The 18,136-nt window shown below is 43.4% G+C and overlaps 1 protein-coding gene across 2 annotated transcripts in view; it reads left to right on the top strand.

The window, feature by feature from the left end:
* LOC122789123 (GDNF-inducible zinc finger protein 1-like) overlaps window positions 1–18,136 on the top strand; it is a 399,580-nt gene that overhangs the window by 129,789 nt on the left and 251,655 nt on the right. For both annotated transcript variants that reach the window (XM_044056351.1, XM_044056342.1), the window contains 2 exons: window positions 15,012–15,959; window positions 16,039–16,133. In XM_044056351.1, coding sequence (XP_043912286.1) covers window positions 15,012–15,959; window positions 16,039–16,133 — 1,043 coding nt within the window. The remainder of the gene's footprint in view (window positions 1–15,011; window positions 15,960–16,038; window positions 16,134–18,136) is intronic.

Raw genomic sequence — 18,136 nt, 5'->3', positions numbered from 1 at the left:
TAGAGATATGGAATACAGTATGGTAGGACATGTGACCTGGGCCCAGTAGCAAATCCACATATGCTTCAAAGCTCTTGTACAACTTGGGTACAGCTGAGAGCCCATAAAGGGCTACACTGCAAAGTCCCTACAATATCCATGGGAAGGGAATGACAGAAAGAGAGAAGAGCAAACAGAGGAATACACAGAAGGGCAATGAGAACAGAAAAGTAGCATGGGTGAGGGAAGGAGCATATTTTTTGTGCAGTAAGTGACTGTGATGATAGGAGGGACTGCCAGCCATACCAAAAGTAGGGCAGTGGATGTATGATTTGTGCCAACACAGCTAACTGGAATTTTGTAAATAATTATATGGCATTTGTACATCAAACTGATTTGTACAGTTGATTGTGCTGAAAATATATCTGTGAGGTTTGCTTGTATTGAAATGTATCAACAGTGCACCCTCCTGGAATGAAAATAAGTGTACATGTCTTATTGTAACTGAAATAAATGTATATGTTTTAATAGAGGACACTGGGACAGAAAAGGTTAACCAGCTAGCTTGCTTTGAGAAAAATAAGGGAAATGTAAATGTGCTGTTAAACCATTAAAATGGTACCCCACAGTGCTGAATAGAACCGGACATGGTGGGTCTGTAGGAAGCCTTTGTTTATTAGCTCAGTAAAAAGACTGGAAACACCAAGCGCTGCCATAAACATTTAAGATGTGTACTGTAGCTGTCCATGCTAAATTCATGTCTCCACTTCAAAGGGGGTCACTGTGAGAACCTAGAGTCAGGTGACCAGATGAGGTCATTCTGCAAGCTGTTTTGGATATATTTTACAGGGAGTAATGTCTGAGGATGGAGTGTTCTGTTGTGGGGAGTAATGTCTGAGGATGGAGTATTCTGTTTTGGGGAACCTAAGTAGAAAGACATCTCACGTATTTCATTGTACCTTGCGCTATCAAATAAGTTATTAGGAAATAGTAATTCTCCTAGATTCAGCCAGGAATATAGTGAATCTTAATTTAGAGATTGATGGACATGCTCATACAAATAAAAACAATGTTATTTTCAGTATTTCATGTGATCTGAACTCTGTTTACTGTAAATATATATTTAGTAGTTTCTTGTTCTTTTATTATTTATTATTAAATGTATTTAAACTTTTATTGTGGCTGGTTCTTGTAGAAATTATTATTTATTTGTTGACATTGTGTGGGCTACTGTAGAAGGCCTAGCCATCTTTGTCAACTACTACCATTTGATTTAGTATCACAGTATAATTAGACACCTTTTGTAAAGGGCCATGGAAGATTGTGGAGTGACTGGTGGTGGTGATAACTACCTTATACTCTGATCAGTAGGGGACACAGCAGGCAAATCTATGCCAACCTTTCCCAGCTGTGTGTGTGTGAGTGTGTGTGTGAGCTACTTGGGACAGGGACATGAAGCACTGGGTTGGAGGACTTGACTTGGACACTCGGTTGAGGACCTAACCCTACAGCTGTACCAGTGGGGAGTCCTGTTAGGGACCTGGAGGGAAACAGATATAGAGAAATCCAGACCCTTGGCTGAGTGTGCTCTTAAAGGAAACTTTGCTTGATGCGAGGAGGCCTGCATCTGGAAATACTGAGTGTATCCATTTGTATTCCAAGTGCACATCCCTCTGCAGTGTCAGTGGTGAGGATTCAGACTCCTTGATTACTGGCCCACAGAGGGGACATCGCATATTGGTTGGCAATGGTGGGACCATCACTCGTCACATATTGGTGAGCAGTGGTGTGGATATTAATTGAACTCCTGTAGCCTGTAAGCAGTTGTCACTAAAAGAAGGTATATTCTCAAGCAGCAACAAAGTAGACATTTAGAGCTTAATTTCACAATAGTTTTATTTATTTACTTTTTGTTAGCTTAGTTAGTCAGGGAGAGCAAGCAAAGATGTCAGCAGAGGGTTATGGCAGGCTGACAAGGAACCATTTGGCTGAGATGTGCCAAGCCAAAGGACTGGGGCATGCCAACCTGACTAAAGGGGAAATGATTGCAGCCTTAATCACAGCTGCAGCGTACAGATCAGCAACCAAGAAGACAAACCAGTCTGGCATTGGGGATGTATAGCTGTCAGAAACGGGTCAGTTCAACTTTTTCTCAGAGGACTTAAAAATCCATCTAGAGTTAGAGACTTGAACTGGAGGGCAAACATTTGAAACTAGAATCATCAGAGAGGATGCGGAGTTTGGTGGCTGAAGAAAAGGAGAAACCGCGTCAACATGATAGGGAGATGCTGACTGTTCACCAGGGTCATGGATAAAGGAATTTCTTCCATAGTTTAGAGAGGGTGATCATTTTGTTAGTTTTAGTCATATATTTGAAAGGGTGTGTAAACAGTATAATGTTGACCAAGGGCTCTGGGTACAGTTCCTGACATCCTTACTCCATGGTAAAGCTGTAACTGCTGTTTCTAAATTGTCTGATACTGATTGTTTAAACTATGTTACTGTTAAAAAATGTTTATTGGAATGACCTGAAGCTTACAGAAAAACGTTTTATGAGCATAAATGCAAGAGGTCTATATTAAATCACCGAATCAGCGAAAGGTGATTAATCGACCCTATGCAATCTAAAGCTTACAATGTCGAAGTGGCAGAACAGCGATTTTTTTTTTCCCTCCCAAGGGAAAAAAAACGCTGTTCGAACAAAAAAAAATTCAATTTCAAACATTACATTAAGTAGGGGGCTTCACCCCCCACCCCTCACCTCCCCCTACTTAAATATACCAACTCTGAGACCGCACTACAGTGCCAGAAATGGCGAAGTACAGAAGCGCCCAAGCGAATTCTTTCCCTTGGAAAGAATTCGCTTAACAGATGCTTCGATATTTTGTGTTTTCAGCCTTTTAAGTTCGACCAAGACGCATTCGAAAGAATGTGTCATCGGTCTTGTAATATAGACCCAAATGCAAGGCAGATGGAAATGTATGTGATTATGTTGCTGAACTAAACACTTGTTTTTATAGGTGGGTGAGTGGGTGTCAGGTCACCACTTTTCAAGGGCTGGCAGACCTTTTGGTGAGGGAGCAAGTCCTTACCACCTTGCCTGAGGACTTGAGAATCTGGTTGGCAGACAGGAAATGCAACTCTGCAGATGAACTGGGGAGAAAAGGGGATCTCTACTTAGCAAGCTGGGCATCGCTGCACAGGAAAGGGATAACTAGTACTGCACATGGCTATAAGGGAAACCATGGTGGGCAGCCTAAACTGCCCCAACAGAGTCTGCCAGTAACAAGAGAAGCCACTAGTTCAGGTACACAGCCAGGCTCAAGGGTTAAATGTTTTAACTGCAGCCTGTGAGGCCATGTGGCATATAGATGTCCATGGAGACAATGTGGGGAGCAGCAAGTGGGAGTAACGGAATGCCAGTGGTAAGTTTTCTGGAGACAACAGGTGTACCAAACTGCCACCAGTGTTTGTATCCTATCTTGGTGGATGGAAAAAAGGCCACTGCCAAGAGAGACACAGCCTCTGATATAACCATTGTGAAGCATGGAGTGGTTAAAGAGGAGCATTACTTGCTTGGGAAGTCCACTCCAGTCAGAGCTTTAGGAGGGATCCCATTCCAAATGCCTTGGCCTAGGGTTCACCTTGACTGGGAGAGTGGAAAAGGAAGCAAGCAAGTAGGTGTATTTGAGGATATCCCTGCAGATGTCTTGATAAGGAATGATTTTGATAATGCAGTACATTGTGTGCATGTAGTGACACTCAGTCAGGCTTGGAGACAAACATGCGGGTCTGGTAGCCTGGAGGAGACCAGACAGACCACAGCCCTGAAGCCAGGTGTGGTGATGTGGCTAATTCAGGGAGGGAGCTACCCTGTAGCAGTGAGCCTGAAAATGAGCCACAGCTGCTGGTAGGTACTGATGTTCCCTTGGACAGGTTGACTGCAAGGGCAGAGATAAGTGGTAGTACCCAGGCTGACAGTGGGGCACCACGGTTAGAAGATACCAGACTTCCTGTGGAAGGGAAGCTGGGAAAAGTCACAAAGATAGAGTTGAGGCAGGCTCAAATCTCAGATCCTACATTGCAAGGCTTCTCAAGGAAAAGGGGAGTCTGTGTACTGGAACAAAGGGTTGGTGTATAGAGAGTGGACCCCTAAGGGAGGGCTAGAAGGTGAGGTAATACAACAGTTGGTAATGCCCAGAGCCTGTCATCTGGCACTTCTAGCTATGACATTCCTTTTGCAGGACATATAGGCATAAAGTGTACCAAGAGATGTATTATGCAGAACGTTTATTGGCCTGGGATTGCCAGGGATGCAACAAGATACTGCAGAACTTGTAAGCAGTGCCAAAAAGTAGGCAGGGCAGCAGACAAGGTCAGAGCTCCTTTGATGCCTTTGCCTGTGATTGAGGAGCCATTTCAGAGTGTAGCTATGGATTTTGTGGGGCCTCTGAGTACACCAAGTTCCACAGGGAAAAAGTATATCCTAATGGTAGTAGATTATGCTACTAGATACCCTGAGGCAATGGCTCTGTCCTCTGTCAAGGCAGAAAAGGTGGCAAATGCTGTGCTAGAGATCTTCAGCAGGGTAGGTTTCCCAAGAGACATACCAACAGAGGTGTGAATTTCATGAGAGACCTGCTGGCTTGTTTGTGGGAGCTCTGTGGGGTGAAGCATCTAAAAACCACCCCCTATCATCCCCAGACTAATGGTCTTGTGGAGAGGTTAAACTCTACACTAAAGACCATGCTACTGGCATTTGCAGACCAGTTTGAGAGAGTGCAGAGTCTTAATGAGGACCTGCAGGGGGGACAGATATAGAGAAATCCAGACCATGGGCTGAGTGTGTTCCCTGTGTGCTCTTAAGGGAAATTGTGCACGTCCCTCTCCAGTGTCGGTGATGAGGATTCAGGTTCCTTGATTACTGTCCCAGCATGGGGATGTCACAGCGCTCCTTGGAGAAGAAGGTTAGAGTGGAAGGGAAGCAGTGGTTGATTCAGGTAAGATAGAAGGTATAGGGAAGGCAACTGGTGTAAACACACAAAGATATAGACAATCAAGGGATGTTCTGAGGCAAAAAGAGGCAACAGTGGAGATACAAGACCAGAGTGGGTATCTTTTAAGATGAAAGCACTCACTATGTTTTCATGAAAGTCTTTATTTTTTTGGTCTCTAAGTCTTTATTTTTTTGGTCTCCTGAGACATTTGGCAGTTTTTTGTTTTTTTTTTGGTTTTTGGTTTTTCACTTATTGCTTTGGCAAGCAAGTACTAGACATCTACATTGTACTGAGTGTCCTCACATGAGTTCCCTACTAGCTGTTTTTAGTGGCTCAGATATAAATCTGCAAAACGTGGGAACCCTTCCAAATCTAGCCCTTCTGGAAGCCAGAGTCACGTGACAGATTGAAACCAGGAGGGAAATGGTAGCTGAGCCGCATTGATGCACATCTTGGAAAAACCAAGAGATGTGCATTGATGAGTACCATAGAAGCATGAAACAGCCCATTGCTATTGTGCAGTAGCTTAACCACAATAGATTTTGTGTGAGTGCGTGCGCACGAGTGGCAGATGTGCCTGACACACATGGTATTGTGCCTCAGCCTACATATACACACTAATAACAACTGGAACACTAATGCCATAAAATCAACAGTAGAAAGAAAGAAATGACCAATAAAGAATTTAATGACAAAATCTCATTCAGTAAGCACTTTCATTTTAAACGAGACTTCTTCAGACTGCTGCAATCTGAAGATGTCTTGTTTAAGAAAAAAGTGCTTACTGAATGAGATTTTATTGGACATTATATACAGTAGTGTATCGTGGTAGTGCACTACTGTCCATGGCACTGATGTGTTCATGTGCTGCTTAGACCTCTTGCTGGATTGCCAAAGTCTGGGCATTTAGTTGTAATGCAGCTGTTTGGGCATGTGCATATTGTTTCATGGACTACCATACACATGCACGAGCAAGCATATGCTCTATAGGTTGACGAAGGGCCAATACCATGCTGCAGTTTTTGTGCAGTTCAGCAGCATTTCAGCAGAATTACTTCATTACATAATTGTAGCACTCTGAGACCAGTAATAACACAATAAAAAGCAGTCAGTATTGTGGTGCTTATTGTGCTGTCAGCATTGCAACAGTGTAGTGAGTATATATTATAACAGCAAACACTTAGAGGGTTATTTACAGTAAATGCTTGTACTACAGCAGCTTTGGGAAGGAGACAGCAGGTGGAGATCCAGAATGCATATACTTATTTTAAGAGGGCATTGCTCAACAGCAGCCTGCAAACGGCAGGACTGATAACATAGGGAGTCTTGAAAGGGGCTATGAGCATGTGTGCCACAGGTCCACTCATCCCCAGCGAACCAGGTGGACTGCTGAATGACAGAGGTTTCTGGAATAGCCATTTTGGGTGGTAACACATACAGAGAAGGATGTGTTGAAAGGAACATGCTCTGCTACAGGAGTTCAGCTGAAATGAACAGAGAAACGGGGTTGAGTGGGAGAGGCACACCTGCTAAATGTTTAAGGCTACAGATGTGTTCCATAGGGGGGCATAGTGTTACCTGTGTGAACATATGTCCATATCAGGCCACATGTTACAGTTTAATCCTTCCCAAAGCTCATCCCAACTGGATGGCTATGGAGAAGTGGCCTGTGAACATACAGAACTGCAGGCTTTCATAATGCAGCTACAGGAGTGGCATGACTGTTGGAGTATTAGAGCTGTTGTACGATGTTTACCCAGGTGTATGTTCCCATGTACAGATACCAAAATGGCACCAGCACAGTAACAACAGCTGGAAATGTTCACCCAAGCGTAGAAGAGGTATTAATGCACTGTCAGTGCACACAAGGCTGACAGGGCCTTCTGGAAGTATACTGCACTACACCACTAGAGGAATCTAGCCTGCAGAATCAAGAGTTCAGCAGTCTGAACACATGCTGGACAATGTTACATGTCTACAGCAGTGCAGAAGTGCATGGCTTCTTTGCCATGGTCTGCAGGTTGTCCATCAGTTTTGTGAGCATAGCTCCACAGTGTATACAGCAACATTTGCAAAACACAAGAGGGGACAGTATGTAATTAATTTTGCCGGCTTGTTTGTGCAGCCTGGTAGTGGAATTGAGTGTACTTGTCAGATCTGATGTTATCCAAGTCATCATTCATCATGATAGGGTCTTGGATCCAGTATTGGATCCGAGCTGGCAAAGTTCTACAGATGTATCCAAGGCTCTAGCTCCTGTCTTTCCCATGATGCCCTGCCACCCTCTGGCCCCCAGATCTCATTTGTCATGTATCCTGTGCAGACATGTTTCCAGTGGCTCTAACTAGTTAAGTGCCTTTTTCTGAATTCTAGTTAGCTTCTAGTGTAGTGTTAGTGTAGCACTTTTTTGTAATTATTGTAGTGTTTACTTCACTTCCTGTAGTTTAGGTTTAGTTATTATTAATTAGTTAATTAGTGTTTTGGGGTTTCTGGTGCCCTTATTCTGGTAGCCGTTAGGATTGTGTTGGTAGTTATTTTTGGGGTTTTCATAGGGATGTATTGTAGTTTGTCAGCCTCGTTAGATTATTTCTGATAAACCAGCCTGTTTTAAGAAGCACTCCTCATGCGGTCAGATAATACCTCATTCCAACGTGCACAAGGAGTGTGTATATTGCTTGGGTGCTCCGCACCTGGAGGTTGAATGTGACTTTTGTGCCGCATTTAACCCCAGGGCTTTGATGGAGTACCACAACAAACTTCTGCTAAAGGGTCTGTCCCAAGGGGAGCCTTTTGTTTTCCTCTCAAAGGCTTCATCTTCCAATCTGAAGAGGAAGGCCCCTTCTCTTCAGCCATCTCTCTAAAAAAAAAAAATGCAGCTGTTGTATCCTAAGTACCTGGATCCAACTCCAGCCTGGTCCTCCTCAGATCCAAGGTCTTAAGAGCTGAGAGCCACTGAGCAGTCTTTCGCAAGCAGGGCCTCTCTGAATCAGAGGCCCTGTGATCTGACTATGATCAGGCCAGCCTTGGATCCAACCAGTTTGTCTGATCCATCCACTGTGCTGGCTAAGCCTTCTGATCAGACAAGGTCATCACATCCAGTTATAGTCTTGGAAGAGGTTACTGTCCCTTAGAGGTCCCATTCGGCTCCAAGACATCACATCTACTCCCCGGAATGTGCAGTAGGCCGGGGAGAGCTCCCTCCAAGTCTACTCACTCCTCTTCCTCCTGTAGATGATCTAGGAGTCTCTTGCCCTCAGACATGGACAGGATGATGATGAGCTTCCTCAAGGCCCAAATAGAGTTGGGGCTCCCGGCTTCTCCTGCCCATCTGGCCAGGGGAGCGTCACTCCTCATGGTTTCCCTTTCTCCTCATCCAACCCCAATGGCCTTGGATTCTAGGGACCAGGATATCAGTGGCCAGATTCTGGCGAAGCCTTGTATTTCCCCTTTTTCAACCCTGTCAAGGTCTGAGGCTTACTCTGTTCCCTCGGAATGGGGTGAGCCCTGTACTGGAGTGGTCGATGCCAGCTCTGCAGGGATAGGGAGATCTGGTACAGTTTTCTCAGACTAGTCCCTTCCCCTTGGCATTTCGGCTTTTGATAGTTCTGGGTCGGTATCATCCAGGTTGTGGTGCTGTTTCTGGACACACTCGTCCTCTCCAAGGGACTTCTCCCTCAGACGGGGGGGGGGGCGGGACAGGTCCGCTGCCAGCTCCTCAGCTTTCTGGGTGGTAGAGAGGACATTCTCCAGGTCTGGAGTTTTTTGCCACACCTCCAGGTCCTTTTCTACCTCCCTCCCTCTAATTTGGCCAGCAAGGCCTCCCATCCTGTCTAGGGTCAACCCTCTCAATCAAGCCTTCAGGGGGTTTCCTCCCCTCTGGGAGTCCCTATCTTTTACGAGTCCGCCCCACAGCCCCTAACAGAGGAGGTTCATCGAAGGAGAATGTGCAAGAGGAGGCACTTGGACTCCCTTGTGGAGTCCTCACCAAGGATATGAACCTCGAAGAAGGAGACAGGTTCCCCAGATCTCCGCCCTACAATGTCTCTTTTGGAGACATCCTTGAGCTTTTGAAACAAAAGGGCAGATGGTCTCCCCAACCCCAGTCTCTGGTGGAGTCCATATTTCTGAAGGCCTTGGGATGGGCCTGTCTACCTCCTGGGTGTCCCTCCTGATGACGAGTTGCTGGATCTGATCTCCAGCTGGGCCTGGATGGAACCAGATATCGTGGACCCTGTTCCAAAAAGGGCTGACATATTTGAGTCCTCCTGCAGACCATTCTTTCTGGAGCAAAGGAGTTTAAGTTGATGCCATCGTGGTTGCCGTCACCATGAAAAAGGGGCTAGCAGAGCAGAGCTCCACAGTCCATCCCCCAAACAGGGAGTCTCAGGTGATGGACTGTTTTGGGAAGCAGGTGTATGCCTCAGCTACCTTTGGACCGAGAGTGACATATTATTTGACACATTGTTTTCCACCTCCAAAGGGATTTGGTCCAAGAGCTTTCCACTTCCCTTACAGAGTTGTTGCCGGTGGAAGACCTCAAGAAGGTGTCTTCCAAACTATCCACTCTGACTTCCCTTGAGAATTCCTCGATGAGGTTAGTTTTCAGTGCTGTGAATGCTACCTCTCCTGTCAGCTGACACAGGCATTGCTTTAAGACGTCATGCCTGGTTGCGTTTATGGGGGTTTGTGGAACCTTTCAAGGCGTCCTTTACCAATTTCCCTTTCTATGGTTCCACTCTTTTTTTGGACCTTCCATGAAGGATGCTTTAACCTGCAATGAGCAGGAAGGGAATACTCTGTCTGCAGTCAGGATCAATCTTTCAGTTCCCCAAAGGTCCTTCTCTAAGACCCAAATGGGAGCTAGGAAGATGTGGTTCCATAAGGCACAGTCTCCCTTTCAGGACGCTCCTCCTAAATCCTCTTCCAAAGACAGGGAGAATGGTTTGAAAGGCTTGGGGGGGGGGGTCTGCAAAATCAGGGCTCCAGGGAACCATTCTCTGAGCAGCCCTGTCAGTGCTCCTGAAGCACTGCCCGACTGCTCTGCCTGGAGGCAGTTGGTTGAATTTCCCTACACGCACAAGCCTGGATGAGCATCACTTCTGATCAGTGGGTATTGAGTATCGTTTCCAGGGGCTATTTTATTCCCTTCTCGGAACCCCCCTACGGTAAGGTGTTATCTCCCAGAAGTTGGCCTTCAAAGAAGTTCAACATCTTCTTCTAAAGAGAGCAATCCAAGAGGTCCCAGCAGGACAAAGAGGATCTGGTGCTTACTCTCGCTTCTTTTTTAGTGCCAAAAAAGATGGGGGACCTACGTCTTATTCTGCATCTCAGCGAGCGCAATCTTTCAGTGAAGAAATCAATGTTCCAGATGGTCACTGCTTAGTCCATTCTGCCACTTTTTGTGAAAGGAAGATTGGATGTGCTCTGTGGATCTCCAGGAAGCTTACTATCACATCAAAATACAGGCATTCCAGGAGACATCTTCACTTCCGTCTGGGAGCCAATCATTACCAGTTCAGAGCCCTACCCCTTGGTCTCACCACAGGTGTTTACCAAATGTATGGCAGTGGTGGTGGCTCACCTGCGACTGCAGGGGTTCCAGGTCTTTCCGTGCCTTAATTGGCTCCTTCGAGGCATTGACTGATACAGGCAGTTCAGTATGTTCTCTCCCTCTTCCATCAGTTGAGGATAACTGTTAACCTCGCAAAATCCAACCAGATCCCCTCTCAGCGTTTGGAATTTATAGGAGTTTCAGAGATTGCAGCCTTACCCTTGCACAGAATTCAGCTGATACGGGAGCAGGTCACTCAGATTTTACACCTTTTGCGCCCCTCTGTTTACCTGGTTCTTCAGGCTGTAGGCTCAATGGCCTCGACCATTCATCTCGTTCCCCTGGGCCAGGTACCACATGTGAGTGTTGCAATGGACCTTAGCTGTCCAGTAGTCAGTCCTGCTTCATCTCTCATGTATGACAATAAAACTGACGCCTGTGTGCAAACATCACCTCCAGTTGTGGCTTTAGTATCAGGATCTCTCTGTAGGCAGACCCTTTTCTGTCCCACCGCCCACCGTGGTGGGGGGAGGGGGCATTTTCAGGGGAAGACTGTCCAAGGTACGTGGTCCCCAGTAGAGTCCAAGTTGCGTGTAAATGTTCTAGAGATGAGAGCAGTTCTTTTATCATTTCAATCCTTCTAGGGCTGTCTCCCTCTATGAATGATTGCAGTTCAGACAGACAACATGGCAGTCGTCTGGTACATCAACAAACTGTGGGGAACATGTTCTTAACCCTTGTGCAGAGAGGCTATGCGAGTGTGGGAATGAACGATGTCCTCCAGCTGCTTCCTTATTGCAATGCACATACCCAGGGATTTGAACATGTTGGCAGTCAGGCTCAACAGAGCTATCTTGAGTATTCACGAGTGGTCCCACAATCCTTCAGTGACAAAGCAGATTTTTGACCATTGGAGTCAACCGTGGTGACCTGTTTGACTTCCCAGCCAACCATAAATGCAGCAGGTACTTTGCCCTGACCCCCCCCCCTCAGGGGGAGTCACCAAGGGATGTTCTAGTTCACTACTGGCCTCTGAGTCTCCTTTACACCTGCCCTCCTGACCCTTAATACCCAAGGTTCTGCAGAAAGCGCTAAGCCTGAGGGCATCCCTTATCCTCATTGCCCCTTTCTGGGCTTGTCAACCATTTTTCCCCTTCATTTAGTCTCATCTGAAGTATCCGCCATTGGTACTGGATCCTCAACAGGATCTGATTTCTCCCATCCATTGGGGCTTCCTCTCCTAAACCTTTGGACACTTCATCTAATTGCATGGTTTCTGCAGTTCCAGTGATCATAAAACAGTCTAGGCTAGCGTCCCCCATTCAACGTATCATTCTAGCCTCCTAGAAACTCTCTACTAGGAAGGTAAGTGTAAAAGGTTTTCTAGCTAGGCTAAGAGCAGGCATCTGGATCCCTTTTCTGCTTCATTCTCAGATATACTTTTTTCTTGTCCTCCCTTTTCCAAGTAGGAGCAAGCTTCAGTTGGCAGTGACTTCCAACTTTAATGTGAGCTCTGACTCTACCTTTTCTTCCAGGCTTTGTAAAGCATTTATGAAAGGGTTTCTTCTGCTTCAGCCTCTGATTAAGGACTCTTTGTCTCCCTTGGACCTCATGCTGGTTTTGCAGTCTCTGACTAGGTGTCCTTTTGAGCCTGCTAGTTCCTGTGACTTCAAGTTCCTGTTTTGGAAGACGGCCTTCCTGGTGGCTATTGTGTCTATTACCTCAGCTAGGAGGGTTTCAGAACTGCAAACACTTACCATTATTCCTCCTTACTTGATTTTTCACAAGGACAGAGTCTCTCTTAGGATGAACCCCCTCCTCCTTGCCCAAGATTGCTTCCAAATCATCTGTAAACCAATGTATTCAACTTCCAGTTTTCTTCCCCAGCTATTCCAACAAAGGGGAGTATTATCCTGCATACCTTGGACGTTCACCGACAGTTGCAGTTCTACCTGCATAGGACAAAAGGTTTTCATAAGCCAGAACAGCTCTTTGTGGTCTTTTCCCCTAATATGCATGGCCTTCCAGTTTCTAAGGTCACTATTTCTAAATGGATATCTAGCTGCATCTTTACTGTCTATGATCTTAATCACCTTGAGATTCCAAGAAATGTCAAGACGACGCCTACTAGGTCTGTAGCAACTTCTTGAGCCTTTGTTGCAAGGCTTTCTATTGATGGCATTTGAGCTGCTACCACTTGGTCTAGCCCTCACACATTTTTTGTCACTACAATCTTTATCTGGTTTCTAGGAGCAGGGCTTCCTTCTGGCTCCACGGTGCTCCGGCATGTCCTTCCTTGAGGCCTCCCAAGATTTATGGTAGCTGGGGGCTCTGACCCTATTGTGATGAATGATTTGATAACATCAGATTAGGAGTTATGTACTTACTATAACTTGGCATCTGTGTTATCCTATGTCATCATTCATCACATCTTTCCCTCCTTCCATCCCCTTGCCATGTAGATCAGGGAGGAAGTTGGAGTTTCCCTTCAGTCTTGTGGGAGTAGTATTGAGACACATTGCAGCAAACTGAATCTGGGGGTTAAAGTGTGGCAGGACATCATGGGAAAGAGAGGAATTAGAGCCTTGGGATCTATCTGTAGTATTTTGCCGGCTCGGATCTGATATCCGGTCCAAGACCCTATCGTGTGATGACTGATGACATAGGATAACACGTATGCCAAGTTATGGTAAGTACATAACTCCTAGTAAATGACACTGTGGGATTTCATCTTGCACAAATCTCTGTTGGAGGTTAAATGTGTGCCAGATGTAGGGATTGGCTTAACTGCAAAGATCATGCACAGACACATTTATAAATAATACCATGTGCATTGCACTCTACCTGGCAGTTGAGTGGAAACTCTTCTGATCAACATACTGATAGCCATGTGGACCAGCTGGGGCCTTGATGACAATGTGTGTACAGTCATTGACCCCCTAGAGCCTTAGGAAAGTGGGCTTTTTCATAGAATGTCTGCATAGATATGTTTCTCACCTTTGCTTCCATAGGACTTGAAGATTCTCTCCCACATGCTGTAGAATGATGTCAAAGAACTGGTACAGTGTTTGTGAGGCAGACTCCCGTAACAAAAACAAAAAAACTTTCTCCACCGATGACTGCTGGAGGCTCCATGTAGCAAGGATGGTTAATGCTTCACATACCTTAGAGTCCACAGAGATTAGTATTTCACACATTGCTTACATGGATGTCTCATGTCTCGACGCTCCTGTATGTGGTCTTAGTCCACACAGTAGTGTTTGACTGTGCTCCTGTTGTGAAAGTGTGATGGTAGATTAGGTGCAGTCTGATCAGTCTGTGATGGGGAGGGTTGACATTTTGCGCTATCATAACCATGGCTGCAGAAATCAACCCTAACAAATGCTGCTTAGCTGATACTTGTAGCATTTTAACATGAGCTGTCTGTTCACTGAGAAATGACAGTGTACAAATTTGCTTTGTGAAGTGACTCATCATAGAATTTTTATACATTTCTGAATTATGCCACCATGCTGTGCATCCTCATTTGCATTCACAACTACCCTCATTTTTGTCACTTATTTGCATATCATTGTATATTTGTACATAATAACTGCAGTGTTTTCCAGAGTAGTATGAGCATGCTACATATGCCTATGAATTGACTCCACCTTACACATTGCAGCTCAACTCGTTGTTTCACATAACAAATTTTATTAATTATTTCTGAATCCCAAATATGTCTTTCCAGTGTGTATTTGAGTACAAAGGTTATATTAATGTAGATCTTTGTACTGCATCCTGAGTGGATATATTTAGGTTACGGAGGACAGTATGGTTCATTAAACTGCAGTTTCCACACACACAATTTAGGAAGGGCAATATATTCAAGACTGAGTTTCATTTTTCTCGTAGACTAAAGATGTTGACATCTTGATATGTGTAAATTACTGAAGGTGTAACCATCCATGTTTAAGGCAATTCTTTACTGGTGCATTTAGTTGCAAAACTGGTGTGTGCTTATTACACACTGCTTGCTGTTCCTTCTGATATGCTAAGGCAACAAATTTAAAATGGTATGTCCCCCACGTCTTCCCTAGTTTCATCAAGTCAAATGTTGGGTTTGCCAGCTTGTAGTTGTTGAGGGTTCTAACAAGTTTATTATATTGCCAGTTCTAGTGCACTGTCTTACCAAGCTTGTCTAAACTGCTTTTAGTCTCTGTAGGACAATCATATAGTAACATAAAATAGTTAATACCACCTGTTACTAAGTATGAATTAAAATCTCCAAATTCCTGTGGTATTCAAAGATTTGCCTCCTTGTAGCATCTTTAATAACTTGGCAAAGTGTTACACTTGTCTGGCTAATTTTAAAGTGTCAAGTGATTTATGTAAATGTATGGTTGGCCGTGTTTTCTTAACGTCATGTGAAGTGTAAAAAAATGTTACTGTACATGTTTTGAGAACTACAGTATGTTTTAATGTGTGCTTTTTTATTATAACAGAAAAATACATGAATCTAGAAAAGAAAAGAAGCATATGCCTGCGTACTGGAAGTTGGTACCACCTTCCGACCAGTTAGATGGTGGTGTTGATGAAGAGGCTGCTAGCTTTGTAGCAGATGGCATGGGTAATGAAAGACAGATACCAGATAAACCAGAAAATATGAAGCATTTTACAAGTCCTAAAAGGAACCTGGAGGTGGTGGAGGAGGAAACTAGAAAAGGCTGTTCTGATTCAGGCATAGATTATTCTTCTAGGCAAGAGGCAAAGGCAAAAAGAAATGACAATAAAAATGCAGAGGATGAAGAGGAAGAAGAAGACATTTTTAAGAGAGAAGAGGAAGGGTGTAGTGAAGATGATGATGAAGAGGCAGCAGAGTCTGACTGTGATGAAGAGGATGCAAAAGATAATGAGGAAAGTTCTGATGATGAAGATTTCGCAACTTGTAAAGATGCAGATGAAAAAAGCTTAGATGAGATCTTTAAACTTAAAAAAAATGATAAGCAGTCTGTTGATAAAAACTCATCATACTTAATAACGTGCGATCACTGCAGTGATCAGTTTTTTTCCCGTAAAAGATATGTAGATCATTGTAAGGAGGCTCATCAGTCACTGCCTGGAAAAGTCTATCAGTGTGATATTTGCTGCAAGGCATTCACAAGTTATAACAGCTGGAAGGAGCATCGTGCTTGTGTTCATACAGAAGAAAGGCAATTTGCTTGCACTCTTTGTAATGCTACTTTTAAAAGGAAACGAGATGTGAGAACACATTACATGCGTACACATGAGGGGCGTGTAAAACGTCCACTTTGTTCCGTTTGTGGAAAGATTTTGAGCTCTAGGACTGCTCTTGTATTTCACATGCGGACTCATACAGGCGAGAAACCTTATGAATGTTTAATTTGCCATTCTCGATTTGCCCAGCCATCTCAACTTAAAATTCATGTTAGGTTAGTTGATAAGCTTAGTATTGTTTTCTTAGTTTTCTAGAGTAATCCAAATACTAAAATCATTTTTGGATCGTTATAGGTCGCATACTGGAGAAAAACCTTACATTTGTGAAGTCTGTGGAGCTTCTTTTGCTGACAAGGGTAAACTAAATGGCCATAGAAGAACTCATACAGGTAAGTAAGTAAATATTTATTTCAGCAGTTGTAAATTGTGAGGGAGGATACATGTATTTTTAATATTTTTGTACTATCAAATGGTCTTTAATGTACATGATATAGACTAAAAGTACAGAAGTAAAGTAGCTTGTTGTAGTTATTAAAGATCTTCATCTGAAATCTCACATTACCATAACCCCCTCTTAAAATGCAAGCATGCCTCCTTGGGTCTATATTACAACCGCGAAAGTCCTAGTCAGCGAATATGGAATCATCGACACATATTATCTGAACCGCGAATATTCCGAACGCCCTAAACTGCAAAATTCAAAATCTCAAACCGTCTTAGTCGTCCAACCCCACCGCGCGCTACATACTACCTACTCAAACAAAATAAACAAACCACATACATACACTAACCAAAACCCTACTTCTAACCCTACAGTAAACCTTACATACATTACTATCTATGCACTTACCTTAACCCGCACTCTAACCCTAAGGTTCGTAACTATCGCACACTTACCTTACGGAGCTATACCCAAACAAAATAAATAACCCACACACATACACTTAACAAAACCCTACTTCTAACCCTACACTAAACCTTACATATATTACTATCTATGCACTTACCTTAACCCACACCCTAACCCTAAGGTCCGTAACTATTGCACACTTACCTTACGGAGCTATACCGCAGGAGGGCCAACCATGACGATTCGACATTTCGGATTTCGCACTTCAGGACAATAGGTGTTTTTGCGGATCGACATACACGTGTTGACATTTCTGTATTCGGGTAAGTGGACCTTTGCGATTTCAATAGGGAACCTGCCTCCTTTGCTATTATTGGTATCAGTTTCATAAAATATAGCTTGTTCTCCACTGGAATAATCAGAAGGTTGGTGATTTGTTTTCTACATCAAGTTATTTGGATTTATTCTTTAGTTCTGACACTGTACTGCAATGTGAGGGGATGCCGTCGTTTGAATGTGCTATTAATCCCAGGTTCCATCTCTCCAAAGTTAGTGGAAGCTCAAGGGGATATAAAAGATCCCATATCATTTACTGAAAAGAGTAGTTCTTTATTAAAAGCTTAAGAATTGTTTACAGTTATATCCAAAATGTTATTAGCTCTCTGCTAATTCAAAAGTAATTTGTCATGCATTGTTAGAAATCAGAGCATCCTTTTTCTTTTTTACATGTATTTCCAGTTGTGTCCATTTCAAAACGTCTTGCCCTTTTTCATATGTATTTAATATTTTAAGATGCTTTCTCCATAACTACCCATCTATGTACATTGAGTCAAGATTGTCAACTATTTCTGTCTGATTTTACTTCAGTATGCGTATGTAAAAAAAAATGTGTGTGTATATATATATATATATATATATATATATATATATATATATATATATATATATATATGTGTGTGTGTGTGTGTGTGTATATATATATATATATATATATATATATATATATATATATATATGTATATATATATGTATGTTACGGTCACTTTAAGGAACATAGTATTTCTTAACTACTGTCTGTCTGGGACCTCTGTGTTTAATTAATGTAGAAATGTACTGCTTATGGAAACTTTCCAATGTTTGTAAAACTTTAAATGTTGGGCAATGTTTAATTTGAGAAGAGACAACAAAAGGGAATGTACTGCTTGTCCTCATGCTGCCACAATTTACCTGCAATTTATTCTGTCAGATGCAATCTTATTTCTAAGGAGTTTCTGTACAGTTTGTGCTTTTACAGGGTATGTAGCGCTTGTGCTACCGCTGTGACAACTTACTTGCATTTTTTTCTCAGACTAATTTTACTGCTAAAGGGTTCTGGCAAGATTTTACTGGACTGCTTGTGCTTTTACAAAACATGTACTGCTTGTGTTCATCCTGTGACAGTTTACCTGCTATTTATTTCGGTCATACTAATTTGACTTGTGAAGGATTTCTGACAGGAATTTAGTGTACTGCATGTGCATTAATGAGTTTGAGAATGTTTCT

Source organism: Protopterus annectens, chromosome 1.part2 (genome assembly GCF_019279795.1).
Source record: "Protopterus annectens isolate FY-2018-M chromosome 1.part2, PAN1.0, whole genome shotgun sequence".
Taxonomy (NCBI): domain Eukaryota; kingdom Metazoa; phylum Chordata; order Ceratodontiformes; family Protopteridae; genus Protopterus; species Protopterus annectens.
Note: the sequence above shows the minus strand (reverse complement) of the source record. Positions and strands in the feature narration are given on the sequence as shown.